Genomic DNA, 27,882 nt, shown 5'->3' with positions numbered 1-27,882 from the left:
AATCGCGCGAGTTTTCAAAACCGCATGCGAACTCCTTCAGGGTAGATATTGTTCCCGACACACCGTAATCCGTCCTACTTTCGCCCCAAGATTCCACAAACGTAATCAGACTTTTCGAGTTGTGGAGAACGTCCGCAGCTGGGCAAATAAGCGAATGATCGATAACGAACCAGCCACGAGAATCGTATTTCGTTTCGAACGTCGTGGCGCCTCTCGGATGTATCAGAACGATCGAGAAACTTCGAGTTTCCATTCGTTTAGTTGCCCGAAGCGTGACGTGCCTTTTCCTCGGTTCACCTTGCCGCTGTCTGACTCTCTTTCTGATTTTTCTCCTTTTCTATTCCACAAAACGACCCACATTTTCCCGCCAGTTGTCGGTCCGAATGCAGCAGCCTGCAGGCAACGGTATCTCCGGTGTGACACTATGCAGATTAAAATCCGATAAAAAAAAAAAAAAAAAAAGAAGGAAGAGAGCGACGGAGGGTGGGCGAGAGTGAGAGAGAAAGAGGGGCCCGAGGGACTTTGACAAATCGTCGAAAAATGCGAACGCGAAACAGCAGGGGGGCGGTACCAGAGGTCGGTGTTCTTCTTTTTTAACCTGTATATAACGGATCCACCCTCTTCTTTCCTCTTCAGGTTGGCTCGAGTGCCAAACTCCACCTGTCTCGCATTGTTGTCTCTCTCTTGAGTCTCGCTTGCCCCTATATAGGTCGTTTCAGATTCGTTTATCCGTTTTAGGAGTCAGGTAATCACGAGTCGGTATTTCGCGGTCGTTGACAATGGTCGACGTTAGAGGTTCGAGTGTTCAGAGGGGTGGAAAAATATCCGAGTTTTCGAATGGGTGAATCTCGATGGAGGAAATTGTAGGAACTTATAATCTTTGGACAAGCTGATGAACCCGGTCAACTAACGGTTAGAACGAAAGTTAATAATTCCCGCGGGATCTACAACGATTATCGAACTTTTCGAGATCTTGTTCCGAGCGTATGAATTTAAAACAATTAAAACAATTCGCAATTTGCGAAAAAAAAGAAAAAGAAGAAGAAAGGAATCTCTGTGGCGAATAAACGTTGATTCAAGTAACGTAACGCGTTCGTTTAAACAAGCGAGTAGAAATTGAGACAACCCGAAACATTTACATATTTGCCAAGGTAAAAAACACATGAAAATAAAAAATTTAAAGATAAACCATCAAGGATTATTATAAATTAAACGAGAATCGTCTCCATTGCCGAATGGTCGAGATTTTCTCGTTTGAACGAGCCAGTACCTATGCGACCGTGCACACGCTTTTCATCCACGCCTAACCCATTTTTTATCCGGATCCATATTTACTACCCCGGTCTCGTGAGCCCCTCCACCGCTCCGGCCGGCTCGTTTCCCCTGTCCGCGAAGCGCATCACTTACGACCACAGTCGGAGGATCAAAGTGTCGTTAGCGGGTTTGAAAAAAAGAGGCTGCCATCGTCTATGAGCTACGTTGGGGCGAATAGAATTATCAGGAAACTTCGTTGCGCGATCCTAGGTAAAAGCGCCTTTCGAGCGAGCACACCGCTTCAAAGCGGAACCTGACTGGTTCGAGATTCAACGACTTTCATGAAAATCCTTCGTAACCACGCGAAATTTCGAGCGTGTACCGACTTTGCAAAAAGCACTTCGAGTCCGCAAACAACAGGACGTTGATATATATCTTTTCTGGTCGGTCCACGAAATCCTACGTGGAACCAAGTAGGAATTTGTAAGATATTCAGAACGTTTCTCGGTTCTTCTGCCTCTTGTTTCCATTTACCTTGATCTCGACACGAAAACATAGACGCCTTAGACGAATAGACCGCACGACGATAGCCACGATGATACCGGTCGCGTTAATGGAAAGCAAAGCGTTGGAAACGCGACGGAGAACCGGAGATACCCAACAGCGGAGGCCGTGTTACGGTCCCGAGCAACGGAACCGATGTCGCGCAATAATCTGCAACGATCTACATAACGATCGTCGATAAATATCCAGCAACGAGAACCATTATCACGTCCCAGAAACTTCGCTATCCATTCGGTTGTCGGTATATTAACGAGACACAGGTCTGATTGCACGATAGAATCCGGCAAAGTGCTCTCGATTTCTTTTCCATCGTAAACGAGGTTCAGCGGCCCCGGCTCGGAATTAGCAGAACCATCGGCCCGGTGTTTCGTTCCGTCTCTTATGTCGTCGTTTCTCTCGTTCCTATCGTCATTCTGCCGTTTGCACAACGAACGAAAGTCGTTAAGTTCTTCCCCGAGAATTGTTCCGGCAACTACGCCTTGCTATCCGCTTCTCACCCCCTTCGTTGTCCACCTTCTCGTCATCTTCGAGCTTTTAATTACCGATCGGCATTCTAATTAATGAATGGATTTGCCCCGGGGCACCGGGCAAATCGTTATCGATCGTGCGAAACAACGGCTATTAGGAGGTCGCTGAGGACGAAGACAACGACGGCCAGGAGGAGAAGACAGCGGAGGACCCCGGACAACGAGTACCAGCGAAGAAAACGGAGAAAGGGGAATGGCATCTTCCAATGTTCTTTGAGAATTGTACTTACTTTCTTTGTACTGGAGAACGTTCGAGTGCTTCTCGTGAATGACGACGCAACGGTAGCAGGATTTTCTGTAACAGAACGGAAACGGGGTTTTCTCTTATTCAAGCCTTTCATTCGATATCGCTCGCTGGAATTAGAACGCCGCTTTCCCCTATTCCCGATTCTTTTCTCCCTCCCCCGTTCCTCCCACCGCCCGTTATTCCTTGTTTTCTCTTTCGTTTCTCGTTAGGCGACGACGCGAACTCATCCTCGAGATTAACGGAGGACTCGCGGCCATCTTAACGAGAACCGCCTCGACGAGCTTCGAAAATTCGCGAGATCGAACCGGACGATTGACCGAATTAACGCGACCTCGTGGCGAATGAAATCCCTTTTTCGTCTGTGCGTACTATTTTTCTAGAAAATCCGATTCGTGTAATCGCGTATCGTAACAAGAACTTCTTTTATAGGAAATTAACCGCGCCCCTTTTTAACGGCGTAAGCTATAGGAAAAGTTTTTATTTCGTACTGTCTTCGATTAGAAAAATTCATTCGATAACCGTTCTTCCGCGCCGTGTAACTTTTATTAAAGAAATTTCCTTCAGGATTCTAACTTTTGCGGTTGCTCTTATGATACCTGCAGGACTATCTCTTTTACGACAGGTTTTACTTCTTTCGCTGTCGTTAACCATTCCCTACTTTCGAAAAAGGTATGTTCCATACATACGAATAAAGTACCGCGGAATGTTTCTTTTTTATATCTTGGGAAAAAACTAACATTTAATTTGATACCTAGATTAAAAGTACCATAGTACGAGTTTTCTCGATTTCCTGATTTTTATCTTAATTATTGGTTGAAATGACGTGTTCTAACATAAGACAGTTAAAAAGCGGAACGATTTGTCCGATCCCCGTCCCCTCCCCCAAATATAAGCCTTTTAGCATTACATGGCAAGTCCATAAAGCTTTGCGAAAAAATTAGGGCCACGCGTAATACCAGTACGTTGTCGATCGATCTCTATCTCAATTAATCTTTACCAAAATTATTCCTTTCTCTGATCTTTACTAGTATGGATTAGTAGACGTATTATATTTTTCGCTCTCTCATAAATTTTGGACACATTGTTCGTCATAGCGTTAAAAAATCGCTCGTCTTGATTCTCGTACCTTTGCTAAAGCTTCACAAAGCTTCGTCAATTTGTTGGCTATTTTTAAAAGACTCGTACGTTTGAATCTAACAAGTTGCATTCATTTTCATCAACTACGTGGTGTAAAAATATTACGTACTTCTTAGTCATAAAGTAACATGAAAATAAAAAAATCTGAGACGTATTTACCATATTTTTCTTCCATGATCTTCGTATGGAAAGCAAAAGATGCGACTTGTCGTATCTTTCCCCTGTGCTCTTCGTATTCGAATGGAAACGAAACCGCGATTGCCGTTTAAACTTCACCGAATCAACCGGAAGCCACGATACCTCAGTCCCAGTGCCATTTCCGCGTTTTTTTTTTTTTATCTCGCTCGACGCTATATCGATCGGACACTTTGCAGGCGAGCCCGATAGAAATCTCTACGAAAACTTCGGTCAGCTCGTGTGACACGAACATTACGCGGCGAATCGACGCGGTTCCCTCTTTCCTCCGCTCGCGTGTACCTCCCTTGCGAAGAAACAACTGCAACCCCCTCTGGTAATACCGCTTTTAATCCCCTTCTGGCTCGGGGGCGAAACTCGCTTCCAATCGTATTGCCCCGAATCTGTACGTCGCGTCGCCTCTTTCTAACGAGTTGACATTCCACGAAACTTCCGTTTCTGGATTTAACTTTTCGTTTCGTGATTTTCGACGAGATTCGGAGGATGATTGGCCTTCCGCGTTCCGAATTTGCCTTTGACGTGATCCGATGATACCAGGAAACGTTATCGTTTCTAGCATCAGAATATTATATTGCGCAAGCAAGCAGAGTGGCATTAATAACGACATTTTTATAATAATATTCACTGAAATTTCATGGATTATAGATAAAAAATAAATTAGAATAGAAGCCTGATTATCCGTTCTAATCGTTCTAGCACGTGCTGTTTGAGCAAACGAGGCCGATAGAACTATTTGATAAAAATTAATATCGAACAGGAAGAATAAGGATGTTTTAATAACAATTGCAACAATTTACAATAGACGATTACAAGTGATAATCTCTAGCTTCTTAACGTATCGTGTAATAATATTAATCATGAAATTATTGTACAAGAGAGTAGAGATATCACATCAAACCGATACGTTTTACAAGGTAGAAAGGAAAATAGCGTGTACTCACTGATCAACCAGGAGAAACTTGTCGCCCTCGTTGTGCAGGCACCTACCCTTGCTGGACAATTCATTCCTGGAGATCACGATCGGCTGTCTGACTCCGCTTTGAAACCACGTGCCTTCCCATTTCAGTGGAAACGTGCATTCTGCAACAAATATCGCAAACATCCAGGTGAACAGACTCGATCGGTCGACGCCATCTGCGAAAAATGTCATATCGCGGCGTGTCCATTTCTGGACGCAATCTTCGTTGGAAGCCGCGTCGCCGTCGAACGCGATACGTTGTTCCCTTCGCCGAACGAAGAAGAAGAGACGACGTAATATTCTCGTGGAAGTAATATGAGACGAATCGCGGCGATGTTCGAAGACAAAAGGGCCAAGAACCGTGGAGACGGCGACGATACGACCGACGAAAGTAAGGGTTGAACGGAGCGCGGTAACGGGAAGGGCGCATAACCATGGCGCCGAGATGGGAATTCCCCGGACGGGATAATCCTAGGGGCGAAGCGAATTTCCGGAAACTACAGCCATAGCACGGAAGGGATACATCCAGCCGAGTTATCGACGATAATCGAAACCCGGCGATGTCCCTCGTGCATCGTTCCTTTCTCTCCGCGCGACCAACCCCTCGGTGAACACCTGACTGTGCACACGCAGCGAAAGCGATCCATTTTTGCGACAATGCGATGTATCGCTTTCCTTCCTTCGACCGATAGATTCGTTCTCCTAAGTGCGCAATTAGTTTATTGGATTACAGCTGGTTGAATAATTTTCGATAGGGGAAGGCCGCACGGCAAGAACATTAGAACAGGGAAAGGTAATAGAATTATTCGAGTCCAACTAACTGCGATTGATTTTCCTTCTAATTTGTTAAATTGGATTATGAACAAGTTTTAAACGATCCATATTTGAAAACAGATTATCTGACTGAATGGCGTCAATGGCGTGATAAATGGCGAAATGTATCGGGTAAAATATCGTTGACAGCTCTGGATAGCCATAGTTTTCTCTACGAGAATAGAACTTTTACTCGTGAGAAAGAGGCAGGGACTTTTGCTCAATCGACGTTAATTTACAATGTTTTGCGAGAAAATGGATAATATTAGTTCGATTATTGTTTTAGTCCAACTTGACTGAAATTAATATTCGCAAACGAACAGAAAACAATCGACGCTGTTTGATCGTTCGAGAAGGGGTGTGTAGGCACGAAATTGGTTGCAACATATCCAATTTTAAAATCGCTATTCTACGACAGACAAGAAGCGTGATTTATCGCGTTGTTCAACCCTTGGCATACTAAGAAGAGAACGCATAGCATATAGAAAGCATAGCAGCTACGTATGTAATCCTATTTCCAATTTCCACCTGGTAATTCCAGAGTCGAATGCAATTTGTAAATCGCATGGTATAATACGATAGTTCCACTTGCTACTTCAAGCGGCTAACAATAAGAAAGAAAGAATGAGATTGTAGAGCAGTGTCGCGTGACCGAATGACGTCTGGCAAAAAGTAGACAAGTCTCGACAACTGATAAATAAGTCAATCCTTCTTACTCGTTGAACCTCGCTTTGGCTCTCTCTAGGAGAAACACAACGGTGCAATTGCCGTGATGGTAAAAAGGAAACGACAGAGTGAATAAACAAAACGTAGACGGGCTTTTCGTTGCGCGATTCTTAATGAGGGGTTAATTAAATCTCATTCCGGGCCTGAACGAGGGAGAGCGGGAAAAATATTATTCCAGGGAGGGTCGCGGAACGAAAGTAACAGGCGAGAGTACAAGCGACGTTTTCCAGTCGTGTCTTTAAGTAAAAGCTTCGTAAATAAAAGCTGTTATTGTCGTCTCCCGTCAGCGTGTCGGAATGTTGATTCATCTAATTGTGGCAATCGTTTTCGCGTCTCTGTTAAGAACGAGCCTGGCACGCTCGGAACGAACAGCGTCACATCCGAGAGAAAATAATCGAATTGGATTCTTCTTTGACGACACGCCTCTTCCTATCATCGTTCCCTTCTCTCTTTCTCTCTCCGTCTTTCTCTTTTCCTTCCTCTTTTCTACCCGTGTGCCATTTTTTCCTCTTAATAGGACGTTTCGCGACGCGTCTTCGGTCGATAGAACAGATGTCTGGCCGCTTTTAATGTGGAATAAAAAAATTTATTCTCCCCGAAGAACAGCCACTTTCCCCGGAGGGTTTGATAGAATAATAAAGCGCGAAGGAAGCGTTTTAAGAGTTCCCGCTGTTACACTTATCTCGAAGGGGACGACGCTCGCTGATATTGACGCCTGTCATTTTCGAAAGTTTTTTCACCGACGCGTTCTTTGGAAAACACACTTCCAGCCTTTCGTTACATCCACAGAGTGTCAAATCGTGTTTCTTCTCGCGAAGAAAAAACAATTTCCCCCTCGATATACGAAACGCCGTATGAAATGCTCCTGCTGCACACGAAAAATTGAATTCAATTCGTAGAAGAGGGGTGGGAGAACAGACGCATTCGTTAACGGGGATCCTCTGTTTTCTCATTCAAGAAGTTAACTACGACCATTAAATAAACAACGACGGTGTGGCCCGTAACTCAGCGACCGCGAAGCGTCGTACTTCTTCGGCTGTCGCCGTTTCTTCGGCCAAAGAATTAAACCGTAAAGAAAATGGAAAAGCTGGCTGCCGACATTTACGCGCAATCCCAAGTTCTTATCGCTAACAGTATCGGCGAGGCGCGGCAACAGGGCAAATAGAGAACGAGAGAGAAAGGGATCGACGAGGAGATTCGATTTCGCGACAGGATGGGTAGGAAAGAGCCACCGCGAAACATTCGACCGTTTTTTCCCCTCTCGTTCCATTCCGATGCTCTGGTAGCTGGTCTCGCCCCTTCTACCCTAGGGGCGAGATTCTCCATCGCGACTGGGCCGCTGCGCCGCGCTGGTGCGAACTGTGATTACGGATTTCGAGTCTCGCCCGCGGATTTTACGAGCCCGCCGTGAATCGCGCGTGGCTCGCTCTCTCTCTTTACCCTCTCCGCCCTCGAAATCCATCCTCTATCCATCCTCTCCCTTTCTCTCGATGCTCTCTTCTCCTTTCTGTTGCAGGCACGTCGAAAAGCAGGCGGGCAACCCGCGGCATTCGAACCGCATGAAAATAAATAAATGCCCGAGGGTGGCCGGCGTCGGTGAGATGCGAGGATGAAGGGGTAAAGGGGCGTAGAGGGAGCGGATTCGCTCCAGGGACTCACCGCCACCACCTGCTATCGATTTCACCCTCGAAACTCAACCGTGCCGATCTGACGAATCGCTTCTTTTCTGCCGATTTTCTTCCAGCTTTTCACCGATCGTTCGCTTCTTCTCTATTTCCGGTCTGGTTCGATCCTTCGGCCAATGTTAGATTACACTCGGACAAGGTTTTCGTCATTCAGCTGGTAGAATTCGAATTTGTTGGAATTAAGGTTCATGCATTTATTCGTACGCAAATATGTTATCCGCCGAGGTTGTGTGTGCTCGACTATAAAACGTTTTCAATGACGGAATGAAAAGAGGTAGTCAGGTCGTAAAAGAGACTCGAGCAAATAAAGGCGATAGCCACGGGGCTTGGTACATTTAGAACCGGGTAAATTGAAATACTACGATCAGCGATCTTCTGCGATGGCTGATTCGGTTACAAGATTTCGTTGTCGGTTAATGTGGAAATGGGTACAGGTTGGAAATCGAGATTTAAACGTTGTAACATTGCTCGATATTTACAGATTTCGCAATATCCTTTTCTTTATCGATTTCACGTGTACGATAAAATCCCATTAATGTGTAGCGGTGAAACGTACGTACACAAAAAGACGTGTCACCACCTACGATTCGCAAAAGTCAAAAAATCATAGAAAACGTCCGATACAACGACAAAAATATTTGCCAAATTACACGGGAGATTGGTAGAATCTTTTACTCATTGCTGTACCGTTAAACGACGCACAGAACTCTTGGATAAAACATTCCTCGGTGTTAGAAATTCTTCCGTGTTTCGAACGAAAGTTGAATCAAATTTGAGAGAAATATCGGCCAGTAGCGTACTTAGCTTCGAACGAAACAAGCGTACGATAAAGGAACCCGCAAAGATCCAGCAGCCTTATTTCCCGTTAATGAAACGAGCGTGTGCACGTGTTCGGGAATTTGAAATGCGCAAAACTACGCAAGCTTTATTCTCACGAACGAGTCGTTACTTCTCTACGACCGGCTTCTTACCGGCGTATCCAGCCCCCATTCTTTCTACGAACAACGATCCCCGGGTGGCCGTATGTCTCCCCGGGAGCGAGCCGCGTTCTCCAATTGGACAACGATAATAAGGATAATAGCGACAAGAATAATAAGGAAAATGATTAGAAAAATTGCACGGACGACCCCCTTGGGATCTACTGTCTACCACGGCGTTCGTTTCTTTGCTTTCGCCTCTTGTTGAACGTTACGCCAATTAAAATTAATTGCCGAGAGGAAGAGTACACTAGCTGACTGAAATCCTGTCGTTTTGTTCTAACGCGAAAGCGATGCACGTTCGTTAAACATACGGTAAAGAAGATGGTTTAGAAGATTTGCTGTGAAAGAACTGCAGTTCGCTTTCGCGTATAATTGCGAACGTCGGTGAGGTTCAAAATTCTCGTAAATCAAACAAGATTTACGATTCGCTATGATTTGTAGTATCGTTTCCGAGAAAAAACAAAGAAAATCTTTCTCCGTTCTCAATCGTAAAATATTTTATATTTTTTACGACGGAAAGAAAAGGAAGGGTGCAACATTAGCATTTATAAAACGGGAATAAACTATCAATCGGCGATAATAAACGACAGATTTTAATCACCGCGGTAACGTAGCGCGAGCGTTAACGAAAAATGGAATTTTCCGTTTATTTTGCCGTGGGCTGTTTTTTTTTTTTTTTTTCTCTTTTTCAGAAAACCGTCGGACAATACACGCGATATAACGGTAGCGGCAATTTTTCATTCTTTATCCCCGGCACGATCCATTTCACCGGTATTCAAGCAGCCGTAACGACTCCTGCGTGGCTGTAATTTACCCCAGAAATGGCCCACGACAAAATACACCCTGCTTGTAGCGACGGAGAGGGCGCGTCGGGGCTGCCCGAGTCACGTGGTCGGCCCCGAAATTTCTTGATTAAGACGACGACACGCGATCTTCCGTGGCCGCGTGCGCTCATTTTTCTTCCCGCCGCTCGATCAATCTTTGACCAACACCGCCCCGTTTTCCGGATTCGTAGAAAACCCTCGCGAAAAATCGCTGGTTCACCGCGACTGGCTGACGCCGCGTAAAAAGACGCCACCCTCGTAATCCCATTATCGACCAGGAAGAGATCGATCGTTTGCTCTGTCCGTGTATCGAGCGTTGATTTCTTTAGAAAATTAGAGGCTCGCCGATGATATTTCGTCAAATATAAATTTGATCTCGCGGGATCGATGAGAGCGAACCGAAGTAAAATCAGTCCCCGCTCGAAAGCTGGCAGATTGAATATTTATTTAATTTCGAGTCTGCTACGAGACATAATCGCCTTTCGCTTCGTACATGGAGGAATTTTAATAGAATTCAGACATACGAGATTCTATCGTTCGATCGAAACGTAATTTACAGAAAAAGAGGGAAACCTTGGAATTCTCTAGCGCCGGTTTCTAAATCTCTGGATCGTGATTGCGTTCGCCCGTTGGGGAACAATAGCGCTTTGAAGAAGCGAACACACGGCTCGCATCATTCCGCCGATAAATTGTTTTCAATATCACGGCGGACACGGTATTATATCGGCGCTTCATCGTGCAAACAATCATCAGCGGCAACATCGTTAGTTCGTAAGTTCGAGATTACAATAGAGGCCTGTCGCGTCCCGCGAGAGGGATTCGACGAGAGAGTTGCGCGGATCTAAATAGCGCAGATCGAATCGCGGAGATAGTATACAATCTCTCGGATAAATTCCCGTTTGCAGAAGGTATGACGGCTGGCTCTGCTTTCAGCTCTTCGGATTGAAATCGAACTAATGGCAGAAATTTCACGCGCGCCGGAATCGCTTCGCTATTAAACTGAAAAAAGAGAGGCGAACGAACTGTGGCGTGAGATCCGATCGAGCGCCGGTGTACACTTCGATTACTCCAATATTCGCTGTGATAAGAAAGAACGTTCCTAACAAACACGGAACGACAGACGGCGCAAGTAATTTTCTAATTCGAACACAGCTCCGCTTCTCGTCTGGCGTTAAATTTGATATCCTCGCTATCGAGGGAATTCGAGCTTCGCAGCTATCGTTTGATCGACTTCAAGACCACGGCACAAGCTCGCTAACCGTGCACAGAACGCGAATCGTATTACACTGATTAATTAATGAATCTCGATATCGAGATTAGACGAATTTTCGTATAAACGCCGTCGCGAAATGGAAATACTGGTTTTGTCGTTCGTGGCATGACGCGGTGAATTCTCACGTCTAACATTATCGCCGGACGCAAGTGGCAGGTCGTACCGTGTTTTCTGCGCGACCGAAAGTCGCCGAATTCGAACTGTGTCACGAAGTCGTAATACCATCGGTCGAGCGAATAGGTGGCTAGATAAATCGTGCTTTTCGATACTACGCTCGTAATCGGTCGTAATAGCACGCGTCGTGCGCGTGACGAGTTTAAATGCCAGACACGCGAACGAATTGAGCCGATTATAAATTATTTGATACATACGCTGTCACGTTAATGCTAGCTTCTTATCGTCGGTATTAAACGATGAAAGACGAGCTTTTTTTATGTTTCCCTACGCCATTAAGATAGAAGGACACGGAGTAGTTCCGAAATAATTACGAGGATCTTTACGTGCCGCGTTTCCTTTCATTTGTAAGCTGTTACTTTGGATTCGTGTCAAACGTTCGTTAAAAACGAGATTAATTAAAAAGAGAGGCAATTTCTCTGCCTGTGAAAAAGTAAAAAGAAGCTAAAAATATCGAAATAGCGGTTTCGATCGAGATAGCGAAGCGTCGAATAACTTGATCAACGGTGAAATACAAAATCGCCTGGGAAAATACATATGAGTTACTACCAGAGGGAGAACAGGAAATGAAGATTTAAAGCGAGCGAATGAAATATTTGCCAATACGGATGTGGTTGGATGAGATTAAGTAGCTGGATCGTCTCCCAGTGGGAATAGCGTTGATACGGAGGACCGAAACTTTGGCTATAAACCGTGCACGGGCCTAATATATATCACTTATCAGAACGAAAAGTGGCGTGAGCCGGTGTCCTGCGGGTGCCGTTTCCAACAAGCCGATTTACAGAAAGAATTTCGTCTTGCGTAAATTTCCCTAAACGTAAACGCACCTCGGAGAACGCTTATCGTAGGTGTATATGCGTTGATGTTGCCCGTGTGTCGAATACTTTTGGCACGAACGACTCTCAGTTGCGAGAAACATCGGCCGTGGTGGCAAACGCGATAGGAACGATATAAAGTTCTAAAGTGACGTAGAACGAAATGAAAATCCCCAGGCGGAGGGAAAAAGCGAGAGTCCATTTCACGGATGTAAACTTGTCGAAAGATTACAAAGAACGGCGGTGGATGGAGAATTAAACTTTACCGAAATTTCAAGCGTTACGGGACCGGTCGGTCCCCCTACTTGATATCTCGAAACGCTTCTTCGTTCAAACGTTTAAACAATCCCCGGTGCTCGCGTTAGATCAAATATCGCGTGTCTCTCTTTTATCCGACGAACAAAAGCTCTTTTCAGTGGAAACGCGTTGCAACGAGGCGAAACGACTGGTTCGAAGCCGGCTCGAAATACTCGTACAAGTAACTATTAACCATTACAACCGGCCGCCGACTCGTCGGCACTTTTATTCTCGGCGTCGACGCACGCGGCGCGACAGGAACAACCGGAACACCGCGGAGGGACCAGGAACACGTCGAGAGGCAGCGGAGGTGGCAGGGGCGGGCGAGAGAAGAGACGCGCGACAACACACGGCAAACCTGCAACATTGTACACCGCTGTGTCGCGCGTCCCTTTACTTCCTGTTTCCCTTCGCCGACTCTCTCGCCGACTCTCTCGCCGACCTCTAGCCGTGCTATTCAAAAGAGTTAACGAATTCGGCAATCAGCGGGTATCGGTTTCGATCGGTCGCCGATTTTACGCGCGTTTTTCGCGACTCCCCTTTACCCCCGCGCTTTCAGTCCATCTCGCTCTACAATCTCGTTGTTCTCCGTTGTTCTCCGTTGCTCCCTGTGACTCCGGTAACCACGAACCTCGTTGATTTTGTGAAATCATGCGTTGCACGACGTTTTCCAGCGTTATGGGATTCAGTAACAAGCTGAAAACAGGGACGAACGAGAACGATGGGTATAAAAGACAAAGAGAGAGATTACAAGATCTGTCTTGAAAGCGCTCACAATTTACAACGTAAAGGCTAACGGAATTGTTTTCTCGTTTCGAAAACGTTACATCGGATTTTCAAGATTTTTGCCGACCTTTATCTAGCTTCCTTTTGAAGCATCTAGGTCAAATGAAATCAATGTTTCCCGAATGGGCAAAACAATATCGGATTGACAACCGAATGGAAACGTTGTCCAAACGATTCGAAATAAAAAGTTTTCAAACGCGATCGATAAACAAGTATCGTTCTGTAAAACATTGACGGAAAAGCGAATCAATTTCATGCTATACGTATTTTATAAATATAACTGGCTAAACAGAAATGGAATAAACTTTTTTTTAATGTAGAAAGCCAAGAGCACAGAAGAGACAGATGGAATAAAATAGTTTTCCCTGTTAACGCTTCGAGGGATGCGTCGTCGTCTGCCTCGGTTCTCACAGATCAATCCGAAATATCTTAATTCTCCTTTCTCGAAATCGAAGTACACAGAAGCACTGGCGATTCCATCGAACCAGCTTGGTTCGTAATTTCTTGCAGACCTCTCCAAGAACCAAGGACATGGTTGATTCATTCTCTCGGGACCTTCTTTCCGTGGGCCAAAGGACGTTCCGAGCAGACCGCGGCAATTGCTTCGCAGCTGCGTCCTCTGGAGGTTAAAACGAGCCAGGCTACCGGTGCTCGTTCTTCTTCCGTGTGACACCGGATCGCGGCGATCCATTATCTTTTTATCAGCGGGCCATGCCGCGACGACGACGACGACGACGACGACGACGACGATAGCGATAGGGATGACGATAGGGACGGCGATAGGGACACGACGACGATGGGGCGGCAATGGAGACGACGGCGATGGACGAACGGAAGCGAACACGGGCGTCGTGTGCGGGCCTACGTCGAATCTTGGGGACGCCAAGTGAATTATCGTCAGTCGGGCGAGAGAAGAATAGCGCCGCGGATCCCTGACACTTTGACAGTCGTCAGGCGACGTAGACGTGCAGGGACCGGGACTCTGGCTGCCAGAATAAGTGGAGAAGGGTGGAAACCGCGACCAGCCTCGTCCTCCTCCTCCTCCTCCACCTCTGCTCTTCCTCGCGCTTCCGCTCGCCCTCGCTTTCGCCCGTCATTGACAGCTGTCAGCCGTCAGCGCTGGAAAGTTTTACGAGGACGAAAGTTGATATTGCTGCGCTTGCAGTTTTGCCCCTTCACCCGATCCCTCTCGGGTGAACCCATCGCGACCCGTCCTTGTATTTCCCAGCCTCGAGCTCCAACTCGGCGATTTTTTTCCTTTCCGTCTCTTTGTGTCCTTTCTTCTCTCCGATTTTTCCACGAATTCTTCTCGTCCTACGCTCTACTGCTCTCTTCCTCTGTTCTCTCTTAATCCATTTTGTCACCCGCTATATATGCGTGTACACGCGTATTGCCCGTTTTGCTTCGATTCAGCTCCTCTTCCCACCGCAACGTCCCTTGTCCTTCGATATTTCGTTGTTCCGCTCGCTGGTCCTTTGTTCCCATTTTTGTTACCCCACATGCATTGTATTCTTTCGCTTCCAACATCGCCACTGTTGCCATCGAATCGTCCTCTTCTTCTCGGCCGATACGTAGCAACACGCCCTCGATTCCTAATCGTTCTGCGTACATCCCTAAAGTCTTCCCATGTTCCCACACCTCTCATCTCAACCCCTATTTCTAACTTTACCAATTTTCTAATCGTTTTCCCTTTCCCTGTCTGGCGATCCATTATGCCCTTTACTCACGCCCACGTACTAAGCCCGAACTTTCTCACCGATCTGTACAGACGATATTCGATTTTCTAGATTCAAGGGCAAAAATCGCCGTCGAAGATTTAACTTCGTTCATCGGTCGCCGTTTCGCCGTTAGATTTCGTCGGCCAGTTAATGCATAGCCCGGTGACAACGTTATCGGTTTCGATATCCAACGATAATAGAACCTAACGATTTTCAACCATTCCACCTGTCCTCGTTTCGCCACGGAATAAACGCGATCAGTTTCGACCTGCTTTAGAAACCGTACCTTTCATTTCACTTTTCGACCGACTTCCATTTAACTTGCGAATCGTAATCCTCGATTTCGTTTTAAGATCGCCACGGATCATTCGCGGTTTACCTTCGGGGATGTCGTTCGAGCATCGATTTCGATTCGACATCGTCTTCTCATGCGACTATAAAACTGATAAGCATGTATCAGGATGGACAAACAGAGCACGATCTTCACGGCGGGGGTCGATAATCGACGTTTCGATTTCCGAATGAAAAACGAGCATGAAGATTGGAAGAAGGCCGGGCGAAGGGTGGAAGAGTTAGGGTATGAAAAAAATCGAAAATGTTCCCAGTCGTTTGGGAGCGAGAGCGTGTTCGTTGTCGATGACGACGTCACGGATTGAAATGGCGCGTAAAATGGCCACTGCTCCCAAGGGCGAAATATTCCACGTCTCCAATTTTATTCATTCCCAGCGCTTTCGCGTTTCCTCCCTTCCTCCCTCCCCGCCCTCCCCCTTCTCTCTCTCTCTCTCTCTCTCTCACTCTTATTTGCCTTTTGCTGTTTTTTCTCTCATGCCGTTGCACGCACAGAAATGTGCTCGCGAGGAGGAGAAATGTACGTGTCGGTACGGTCGAAAGCATTTGTTATTCAGGGGAACAGGTTCTTGGTCCAATAACCGAGGACCCGGTTACGAGGAGATCGAGTGGAGGCTGTACAACCAACCGGAATGGGAAAATAATATCGATGAAGTGGCACTCCATTCTCGGAGAAACCTCCGTGTTTCTGTGGCGGGGAATTGATCAACCGAATGAATCATAGTACTTGAGCCCGATTTCTCGTGCTGGGTCTAGACTAGTTACAATTGTTCACAAGTATTTCACGAGCTGCTTACCAAAAGCAGCATCGTATCATCCACAGTGAAGAAGCTCACGAGTAAGACTTTCGACGTACACCGTTGTCCAAATAAATGGATATTGTACTTACAAAGTAGAAGTAGATTATTAACTAAATTTACAATGGTTACGAAAGGTATTAGCACGTACCTTTATTTTTCAACGAAGAGCTTTTCTATCAAACTTTACATTTCATTTTCATAATATCCAATTGTTATAATCGTATGAAAATACTACACGCTAAACGATATAAAGTTCGATATTCTTGGATCTAGTTAATCGGTACATAAATGCTGTAATAAATGTGTTGGTACGTAAATACCTTTCGTGATCGCTGTATATTACGTTTCGAAGACTGTATAATAAAACGTGTTTCATTAAAGTTCATATTCGAAGCTACTAGCAGACGTGTCGAGCTTACGAACGGAAATGTGTTAGTGTACAAGAGTGAACAATAGTATAAAGTATCCATGATCTACCGTAAACTCGATATTATTCGATTTTTTGTTTCGAGTCATAACACTCGATTTGAAAATCGTTTGTTACGGTATCTGACAATACGAGAAGTCGGAACAACGTCCTCTGGATAAAATAAAAGAGCAGAAATTCCGAAAAAAGAGATCGAGATAGAGCGCGATCGACGTGACGAAAGAAGCTGAACCAGAAACTAGATGGCGAACAAAGGAGGCAAGAGAAAAAATGGCCTCGTCTCTTTCATTCGTTATACATAATTGATTGGCGCTTCAAAGGGCCTGGGAATAGTTCGGGGCACGGTATAACGTTGATACGGTACTTTTTCATTCTCGACGCAAAGCTCGTCCGTGTCGATAAAAGTCCAGCACGGGCATTGCCATTGATCCGGATCACAATAGCCGGCGATCTGACGTGCCGGATGTTCTTGCACTTTTTCTCTTGCCAATGGCAAAGAGAGAATTGCGAACAGAACGCGTTGCGGCTCGATTCCAACTACCTAGGCACTCGGTGTTAAATAATAAACCTAAACGTAGACGAAGATGTCTCGATTTGTTTTTCATTGAATTTCTTTGGAATCAAACGTAGAAACGCGCAAATTAATTGGATGCCTCGAACGCTTGCTATTGGCGCAAGCTGTGCACGGTGTCTTTAATATTTGTTGCAATGGACCGAAACGAATCAAATTAAAATGCCAAACGATTAAAAGTACACATCTGTTCAGAAATAATCTCGAGACGTTTGCCAACGTTCGATACCATCTATCTTAAGAATGATAAGAGTCTCGAGCGTTTCGTGCCTAGTGGACGCTATTATACGTGCTATGTAGGCGCGAAGAAACAAAAGAAAACGAATGTGTATCTCTATTCTCATAAACGAACGCGGGTGATCATTTTATCCTAATCCGCGTTCGGTGAAAAGATTGTAAACTCGAACGCGATCAAGCGTGGAATCGAAGCGGGAAAGATTTTATAAAGGACAGAAAAATGGAAGGGGAAATTCGCACCGTTTATAATCGTTCGTCGCGTATTATTCTGTATACCCGAGCAAAGGTGAAACTAAGGGGCGCGCGTCCAATTTCCATTGGGGAAATAACTTTAGTCGAGAGAGGTTGGAACACCGCGCGAATAAAAGGCTCGTTTGTTACGAGATTCGTAATCCTCGTCACGAAACTCTAGCCTTCGGCATAATCGCCGGCTGCCCGTGGCTCTTGCGGCCTTACAGTTCAATTTGCAAAACACCGATTCGAGTGGCTCGACGCCGCCGTCGAGGCATTAACAGAAACAAGTTTCGCGATTTACTCGGTAAAGGGTACGAAAGGGTCGGTGAAGAGTCGTGCTTGCTCGTGTCGGCGTAGAGCTGGAGAGAGAAAGAGAGAAAGAGGGTAAGAGGTCGCGAGGGAAACGAGAAGAGCGAACTAGAGGGAACGAGAAGGAGGTGGGAGGTCCTTTATTGACCCTCGAAACGAGTTTAAACCGAGGGTGAAGCAACCTGATTGCCGCACCGATTGTATTTGGTGTGGCATAATGAAAATTCTTCTTGCGTCATCTGCCCTTGAGGAGGATGATAGTTTAACGGCATCCTTTGCCCTATAGTTGGCCGCTGGTTGATCGCGATCCACTTCCATCGAGAGAGACTTGTACGATTTTCTTTAACACTCGATATCCACACAGACACGTTGTATCGACGAAATTATCCAACGCTACGGTTACATTTCATTTGAAATGTTAGGCTGTAAAGGCTTCCCCCTATATTATAGTAATAAACTCGTCAGTTTGATATAACAAAATTAGTTCTGCTCTTCGAACTAGCTGCGACCGACGCAATTCTTTCGTCTCTGTTTTGACTGCGCTCTAATAAAGTTCATTGGACGATTAAACAAAGCAGTGGACGATGATATCGTTTAAAACGAAGGTAAAATAAATATGGAATTTCAAAGGCGGAAGAGCTGTAGTTCGATAGCGGCAAATACGTAGGTTAATCAGCTTTAAACGAATATCCGACCACGTTCATCGACGCTGCCGGTTAAAAAGAAATTCTAATAATTGAAAGCTATTATTATGCTATGTTCGCGATGCGACAAGCGTATTGGCGTTCGTGCGACGTGCGTCGCGAAACACCGTCGCGTATTCGTTTCGGAGTCGATCGATCGATCGGTGAGGTTCGACTCGTGGGAAAAGTCGTTTTTGATGGTAAAATTCGGTGATTCGAAGTCGGGAAGCGTTCGCGGTTGATCCGAGCTAAAGCTCCCTCTCCCACGGTTTTTCAGCTAAAAAGCATAAGTAGCGATTCGACGGGGAGAATGTAATACAATTCGGAGCGCGCTGGGCTAAGCCAACATCATTAATTCCTCAAAATCAACTGGGAACCATCCACGTTCCATTCGGTCGCTCTCCTATGTCAACAAATTGCAAATTTAACTATTTTAAGCACGACGATGCAATCGTGAGAAACTGTTCAACTCCGACAAAACATATTTACCCGGTTCCGGTTAAATCTATACAATTAACACCACCGACTCCCTTCCCGTGTTCCGCTCAAATTCCCCAACAATACCGAACCCTAACAAAATATCGCTCCTATCGATTCGTTTCACCCATTGTCTTCGTCACCGGGGCTTACGATCTCGGCAAATAACTTTATCGAATAATTTGTCGGTTTAAAGCACGTTTTTAAGAGCAAACAACAACGAGAGGGTAAAAAAGAAACGCAACGGTTAAGCCGGTGAACTGGTAACGAAATTGAAGCGACTGAAAGATCGAAACGAGATGATAACGGCATCGAGTCTGGCCAGACGTTCATCCGTTATTCATTCGTCGAAATCACTCCTGGATCCGCGGCTGTGTCTATACACGGGCCAGCTCACGAAATCACCATAAAACCCGTGGAAATCCGCGACACGGGAAAGACATTGCACAATTCATAGAGTTCCAGAGCGGGCCGTAACGAGAACGCGGAAGCGGCGTGGAAACGCCAGAGGAGAAAATTGCGTTTCCGCGTCGCCACAGCCGGAAAGAGGGTGGAAGCGGCACCGTTCCGAGCTTCTTTTCTCCGCTATCGCGACTCGCTTCGTGTTTTCTCGTCGAAAATGGATTCGCGACTGTCTCGAAAGGCTAACTTTTACTTTCCACCCCTATTTTGCCACTCGTGCTCGTCCGACGCGAAAAATTGTATCGTCCGCGAGATCTTTAATAAATCCATGCGCGTAAAAATCCCTCCTTCGTACTATATAAAAGGCGTTTTCTGAAAAATTGCTAGTTTCATGCTGAAAGATCGCTAAAAACGATTGAAAGACGACAAGATTGGATCGTCCAAGCTCCTGTCGTACAGCTTCGCGAATCCAAAATCTGCACGAATACGAAATATAAATGAGAATTGAATTGTACCCCGCTGCTTATCTTAGGTTTATAAAATATTCTCCAGCAACTTGAAATTACGATCTATAAATCAAATTGCCGAGCACTTTCATGCGATGTATCGTGTCGATGTTTCGATCGTGGAAACGTATGTGCGTTATCAGAGTATACATTTCTGCATATTCGGCAAGCGGATATTCGGTTCAATTTTCAAATTGCCAACGAGAAACGAGGAAAGCAACTGGTTCGCGAACGGAACACAAACTTGGCACTGTCTAATCGATAAATATACGTATATGTGTATATAGAATAATGTATGGGCGATTATGAATTTACGTAGAAATACGTAGAACAATATACCGCGGATGTTTGTAAATTTATATTATGAAAAATAGAAAACTTTCATCCAGTAAATAATACAACGAATAACTATATTTTGGACGTTTTACATACTTTGTACGTTACGTGCATTTCGTTCGTTCTTGCTTCTTTCAATTTCTCATCAGTACACAGTACATACAAAATTCGCCGTCTAATTGTATGTTATATCTTGTTATATACATATATATAAGCGTAGGTAGATTATTCGAAGCTAAAACTAAAAATCTATCAGAAAGTACAGTGAAGTTTATAAAAAAAAAAAAGAAAAAAAAGGCTCAACGGACTCTGCTACGATCATCGAATCTATCTAAGCCCTTTTGTAGCCAGCTGAAAATGTCACCGAAACACGCCCCGAAAAAGCTGCCTCAAAGGTCTAAAAGTAGCCAAGTTTTCATCCGTCTCACGGGTGGAACGACGAGAAGGGATTTCGTTATAGAATCCGAGAAAGCAGCTCGAATTTACACCCACACGAATACGTCCACCGCAACAGCCGAAGGGGGACACAGAGAAAAGGGAGACATTCCTATGGTTGACGATACAAGTAGCGACGAAACTTGGCAGAATTCCGATATTGCGGCGCTGTCACGCCAGACAATTCGAATCTATTGATTATGCTCCACGGCCAGGCTTTAATCTGACCCTGCCTCCCCCGTAAATATATCGCGGGCTATATTTTACCTCTTATTTAACGTTTCTCGCCGTTAGATTTATGCCTTTGACGGTTTCGCGAAATGCTTTCAATTTTCAGCTTACGAAGAGAGAACGAACCATTCCAGTTTTGCCCATCCTTTTTTCTTTTAACGATCCTTCGCCCACTTTGTGCACTTCGTCGAGCCGAGTATCGCTTTCAATTTAAAGGCATCGATACTCGAATATTAGATATATTTACTCGAGTTCTTGGGAGTAACGAGCTAAATGTATCGCATAAATGAACGAAGAACGTAAATAAAAGCATGGGAGAAGTAAACATATGTATTTCGACTGTGTAAGTAAAGAAAGAAAGCGAACGTACAACTATGCTCGACAGGCAAAAAGAAAAGACACTGATACTCTTTAGCATATATGCGAGGGATGATTTAAAGGATGGTTTCAAGAAAGAGACTGGATTATAAGTGGCTGTACTTCGAGGTTGATACGAGAACAGGTGCGCGTGATCCTACTCCAAGCTTTAGCTGGCAGGAAGTCCGACGGTAAGAAGTTTCCCGTGGAATCTACGGGACCACCACAACCGGGAAATGTCTAATATTGTATTCATGAAGCGACGAGCGGCGTTCGAAGCGTCCTGAATAAATAAATAAATAAGCAAACACGCGAAACTCGACGTGTGTACAGGCTCGCGGCTTCGAAACGTACAACGTGACACTAAATCATCAGGCTCTTGGAGATCTCGTATTCTTTTAGCGATATCGGGGGACCCGATCGTTCAGTTTAACACGTTCACCAGGTATGATCCGAAACGACGCGTGTACTTTTAGGACATCCGTGAGAGATAGAATGTGAGATTACGCGAAGTAGAAATCATGAAATTACGAAGAAATTTTCATAATAATTTGAATTATTTCTCATCGTACGGTTAAACGAAGAAAAAGAATAATAAAAAATTTTATCAAAAATCGAAGATCAATTTCTGCGATGGAAAAGATAGTAAAAGTTCCGATCGGGTGGAAATCATATCGCGTGTATTTATATAGAACGTGAAAACGAAAAAAGAAAGAGAGAAAAGTGAGAAATGAAAAGAAAGAAAGAAAGCTAGAATAAAAGGGAGAGAGAGAGAAGCGGGGTGACCAGCCGGTGGAGGTTGACAACTTCGAGAGCTCTTTCAATTTATCTCATCCCCTGAAGCATCCTTTTCCTCCCTCTTTTCCAGCCGCACATTTCTATTCTTCCTACCGTTCACCTCTTTTTCTTTGTATATCCGCCTCTCGCCGCTCTCTTGCCGTGGTCTTACGACGATAGGTATTTATTAAAGCACTGTCGTGTCGCATAAACGAGATACCTCGCGGCGAACGGCCGAAAGCTGTCGGATCGCGGCGTAAACTCGACCCGATATCCTCGTAAGCGGCACAGAGATCTTCCTCAAAAAGCAAGTCTATCTTCATAGTTCTCTTAGACACTCGTAAGTGCTCTTAAGTCACGTGTATGATACCAATGTGAGTAGTAAGAAATTGTGAAAAAAAAGAAAAAAAAAACGCTTCATAATAACGTTAGATTCTCGAAAGAATATTAAAAAGTTCACGGTAAATTGAATATATTATATCCTTTATTCTTTCTCAAGATAAGACTCGCTGTAAAGATTGGGAGAAAGTTGTAGAAGCGAAGGTGAAAGGTGAAAGGTGATGGTGATAGCGGTAGAAGAAACGTTTAGTTTCAAAGATCGCTTTTTTAAATAGTCTCACGATACAGAGACAAGCATCGTATGAAAATTATCTGTTGGCATATAGCATTATACGACGTCAGACTCAGATTTCTAACGAACGCGTCGAAAGATTTCCCACCGATCGAAATAATTCATTTCGTCGCTTGTTATACCGATAATACTGGCCTACCAGAATATTCTGTATTACCGTGTTATTTACGGAAAACGTCGTATTTCAGCGAGTACAGCAGAGACTTTCCATGTAAATATAACTCGCGACGACCTAAACGCGAAAATGGACCGGCTGAAAGCGCGAACGATCGGCCTGGGTACTCGGATACGAATGTTGCGGTACAAATGGTCGAATTTGCATCACTGGAAGCAGCCGCCTTCGTCGTTGCCTTTCATATTTCTCCGGCAGTTCGTTACCCGCCACGAATCGTTCCCCTCTTTGTCTTTCTGCTCGCATTGCGCGCGAGAAATTAAGCGGTCGATGAATCGTTGGCGATCGGCATCCCAGGAACGGAATTTAATCTCCATCGATCCGAACGAAAGTAGGAATTGCGCGGCGTGCCACTGATACGAGCTCCATTAATATGGGCCGTCCGTATCGACATCCGTAGTTTACTTAAAAACGACGAATTAAAAATGGTAGCTGAATGCCGCATCGATCGCGATTGACAATGGCTTCAGAGAGTCTCGCGTGGATTTAATTGTTTTGCAAGGATTCCAGCGCTGGAGGGATATAGCGTTTGAAATTAAAGAAAGAGGGAGGAAAGAGGGAAGAAAGAGGGTGGAAAGGCGGGTCGTCGTCAATTATCGACGCGACGGGTCACGTGCTATCGAAGCCGCGGCAGCAATTGTTGCCACGGTTTGCGGCCCTGAAATCGTATAATTATATGGCCGCACCGCTTCATGCCGCGATTATTATACGCGTTTCACCCCTCCACGAAATAATCGTAATAACAATAACAATAATTATGATAATGATAACAATAATGATAACGGTAACAGAATTACGAAACGTCCAATTTAGCCGGCAAAACGTTGTCCACCGTACGCGCGTATTAATAATTACGCCGCCATAATAATATCCTCGTAATAACAGCAACAATAATAATTAGGTGAACTCGCGTTCGGTTTTCGAAACCCGTCGAAACGAGCACCACTTACTTCCTTTCGTCATTCTTCCGTTCCACTTTACTTCCGTTCAATGTATAATTTTTTAATTGATCGTTTATCTTTGTCGTTGATCAGCCGTATCGCGTGGAAGAGCTTGCTTAGAAAAGTTCTGGTCGACGTTCAAAGGAAAAAAGGCATACCTTGTCTTATGATGTCTCAAAGGTTTTACAAAGGATCGTGATTTCAAAATTTACGTTCACTCTATGCCTCTATCTTCTGTTTCTCTACACCCTTGAAAATACTCTCGATGTCATCGTATCAAATCCCTGCCGCACGCGTGCGTCAGCTTTCCCCCTATCACTTTCTCCTTTTTTGGTTCTTTATTTTCTTTTTTTTTTTTTTTTTTTTTTTTTTAACAAAATACGTCGTTCCAGCGTCTTTCGCGAAATCCTTTCATCCGAAATGCCGGGACAGCGAAAGCTTCGGATTACCGTTAACGAAACAATACAAGGGTTGCGACCAGAACGGACAGCCTCCCTTTGTCCGAATCCCGAAAAGCTCATCCTCCTCCTTGTTCCATCAGCCTCCCCGCGTTTATCCTGCTCTCGGCATCGACTAGTTTGTAATAAAATACCGTGCGAGCCCTCCGACGGATTATATTGCCCTTCACGGATCCCTCCGACCATCCCCCACAGGAATATCTGGATTCCTTCAAGGACTGGAAGAACGTTCCTATCTCGTGTCAAACTCGAGGGACCCTCTAAGTATACGGATATCGAGTTATGAAGGCAATCGATCGCGAATTACACCGGTTAATTACTGTCATTAATCGTGAGGATTTGAAAGGATGAAAGTTGCGGTAAGAAAGCTCGAAAAGTTTTCCAACATACGAATTCATCGTTCCGTCTCAACGCTAGAAGTAGCAAAATACGTAAAATGACTATTCGTAATTCGTTCATAGAAATGATGGATTTTCCTATAAATTTTATATTTTAGCGTTAAACTTTCTCCGTTACTCGATTCGATTATCGCGATTCTACAAATCGGTCTGTGCTTCCGGCTGAAATTAAGTAGGAAAAGTAGTCCAGCAAAAGTACAAAGACGATCTGTGCCAAATTCAATGAACATACTACAAATTGTAATTGTAGAAGTTTGTTGTAACGGTAACTTAACGGTACAAGCCACTCGCAAAATATTTAGGCGTTAAATGGCGGGCTGTGGAGACTTTAGAAAACGACGAAGCTTTAAGGTGCACTCGGCCTCGTTATCGCATGGTTCGTTTACGAGAAACTTAAATATTTCATGGAACCCCAGTCTCGAAATAAAGAACCCTATCTGCTTGTTTTTATTCCATTCTAGCAGGCGCTCGTTCCTGAAATACCAGGTCGTTCGTAAATTGCGGCGACCTCTCGCAAGTTTTCAAGCTACACCCTTTCGCGTTCTCTTAAATATCGCGAGAAATCGCGCGTAGATCGCATTGCGATATTAGACAACGCTACCTACCGTCGTTCTGCAGTCACGTTTCGGAACTTATGCACGGTAAACCCCCACAATTTCCGTTTCCACTGTTCATTGGATACCGGAAGATGAAATTTTCAGTAATCGACAATATGCGGACGTTTTACTAGCAACAGATATTTAAAAATTCAAGGAATTCTTATCCTATAACAAAGACGATACGCGATGAAAGTTATCAGCGTATAAAAAGAAAAAAGAAATACTAATCATAATATCGAGATAATTTAAGAACTGCTTGTCACAATATTGAAATAAATATCGAACGACGTTCAAACATCGACGACAATAAACTGCTGTGCGACTTAAAAATTCTGTTTTTTGCTTGACCCGACGACAGACAGGCTCCTTGCATTTTTAGCTACACGTATTTTATATTAAAACATAGCTTTCGAGACATACGGCGGCACTAAAATAAACGGATCAACGAACATTCGTAAAAGGCTTTTGCAAGCGTTCAAATGCTTTCGCGAGCCAGTAATGTATATACAGTAGTATCGAAACATCGTCGACGAGTTGGAAAATTAGCGGATGGCGGGACGCGTCCAGCCAGGGCGACCTTTACCGCGTAAAATCGCACGACTCGGTAGATTTTTGCGAAGAGCGGGAGAGAGGAAACCCGGGGGGCGATCGAACGACGGCAACCTTCGACGCCCGATAAAATACGACGCGCAACCGTTTGGGAATAATTAAAGGCCGTAGCGAATGCGGCGCGATGCGGTGAGGCCTCGATAGGCAATTTTACGGGCCGTGAATGCGGGCTTAAAGACTCCATGGCGACGCAGCCCTGTCGGCACGTTGAAGGTCAATAACGAGAGGGTTTTACGCGGATGACACAAGGCTTGACAAATTGCCGCCTTAAGGTTGCGCGCCATCGTTCCCGACGACGACGACTTCCGTTAAACCAAATTCCGATGGAACCTCTATCGACTCGCTGGAAATCCGCCCCGGCATGCAGATATTACTTGGAAAAGTGGGTTACTCGACCGAAATTTATCACGCGTCTAAGCTTGCCGGTGTGTAAATTAGAGGGCCCGTAAGATCTTGATCGTATTAAACGCGGAAAGGAAGATTCGAGCGAAGCGTTCGTTGTTCGATTTTCGGCTTTCGAGAACTAACTTCGTTACGAAACGAATTTGCGGTTAGATCGCGCCGAGGACGAGCAAAATCTTATTTGTTGGAATTCGCGAGGAGAACGTCAATAGGGATAAGAAAAGTTCCACGCTGAATTTCTGTGAATTAGAAACGAGATGCTATAAATAAGAGAGAGAGAGAGAGAGAGAGAGAGAAATAAGAAGAGCGATTCTATATTCTATATCTCCTTAATTTAAGATTCATCGATAGACACCGTGACTGCGTTGAGATATCGTTTGCGTGTATATCGCCTGTAAAGGTAATCCGAAGCTGAAAGTTTCGCACGAATCGACGCAACCTGGCACGCGACGCGTTATTATTTATAGTTCTATTAACCGGCTATAACACGGACGAGCAAACGCAAAGCAAAAAGTGTCTCGCTGGCTCGGCTTTAAAAATTCGCGTGACATATCGGATCGATTGATTTGAAAAACACTTCGATAAAATTTCAACGATTATACCTACGTAACGATATAACGATCCGTTTCTTCGAACGCGTCTGTGCATCTCAATTTCTCTAAAAGCGTACACACCGAAGCTACCGACTGTTAGCGAACCTAGTTTGGACGAGTTAGCGCGTATCGGGTGTCCGCAAAACGGAAGAAAATAGACAACGCAAGAGACGAAATGGTTGACGGGTTAAATTAGACAGATACGCGGTTAAATTCGAGAGAAGAACGGCGACCGCGAGGGACGACCGCCATATACCGGCAAATCTTTATTTCACCGTGGGCGTCATCCTCGCGTAATTAGTCGTGACGCGCGTTCCAATTACGAGACGCGACATCGGCCCTAATGAGGCACTTGCAAGTAAGCTGGCAAGGGCTTTGACTAATTAAGTCCCAGCAGGGCTCGCCATCGGCGACCCCTTCTCAGCCGCTCTCACAGCGGGCGCGTCCCATCCACCTTTTTCCATCGTTCTGCGTTCTCGGGGGCTAACTCTCGTCGCCGCGCCGTTCGTCGACTCGGCGAGTCGAGATTCTCCACCTGACGGCGTGCGTCGAGCAACTTTTATCCGTCGACGATGTATCGATTACGAGATGCCGGGACGAGCACGCTGTGTGCATTGTTTCGGAGGAAATAATGGATCGTGCATCGTCAGCTAATAAGGTACGACAACGCTCGGCCAATTTGTATACCGGCGAGAGTCATCTTGTCGACGAGTGGATCCACGTCGAACGACAGGACAACAGGTAGCGTGGCTGAATAGCTACCGGCCTCCAGCAACTCGCTTCATCGCAATTGTTCGTTACACGTTCCCTTCGTTTCTATGGCGGAACAATGATATGATCTCTATGGTCAAGGAAAGTTTCTTTTATTCCGAGCGCTTCGCGTCGCAGCTTTCAACACCATTGCGGAATAAACCATTAACGATTACGATGATTAGGACTGACCGAAAAGAATGTTTTATAGACGACGTTGTTATTG

The 27,882-nt window shown here is 45.0% G+C and overlaps 1 protein-coding gene across 4 annotated transcripts in view; it reads right to left on the bottom strand.

Moving 5' to 3' along the window:
• Positions 1–27,882, bottom strand: part of LOC139996920 (uncharacterized) — a 268,251-nt gene that overhangs the window by 58,121 nt on the left and 182,248 nt on the right. For all 4 annotated transcript variants that reach the window (XR_011802448.1, XM_072021458.1, XM_072021459.1 and 1 more), the window contains 2 exons: positions 4,866–5,004; positions 2,576–2,640 (listed from right to left, as the gene is read on the bottom strand). Coding sequence is in view for 3 of the 4 variants with exons in the window: in XM_072021458.1 (XP_071877559.1) it covers positions 2,576–2,640; positions 4,866–5,004 (204 nt within the window). In the remaining variant the exon portion in view is untranslated. The remainder of the gene's footprint in view (positions 1–2,575; positions 2,641–4,865; positions 5,005–27,882) is intronic.

This window comes from Bombus fervidus, chromosome 19 (assembly GCF_041682495.2).
Source record: "Bombus fervidus isolate BK054 chromosome 19, iyBomFerv1, whole genome shotgun sequence".
NCBI lineage: Eukaryota > Metazoa > Arthropoda > Insecta > Hymenoptera > Apidae > Bombus > Bombus fervidus.
Note: the sequence above shows the minus strand (reverse complement) of the source record. Positions and strands in the feature narration are given on the sequence as shown.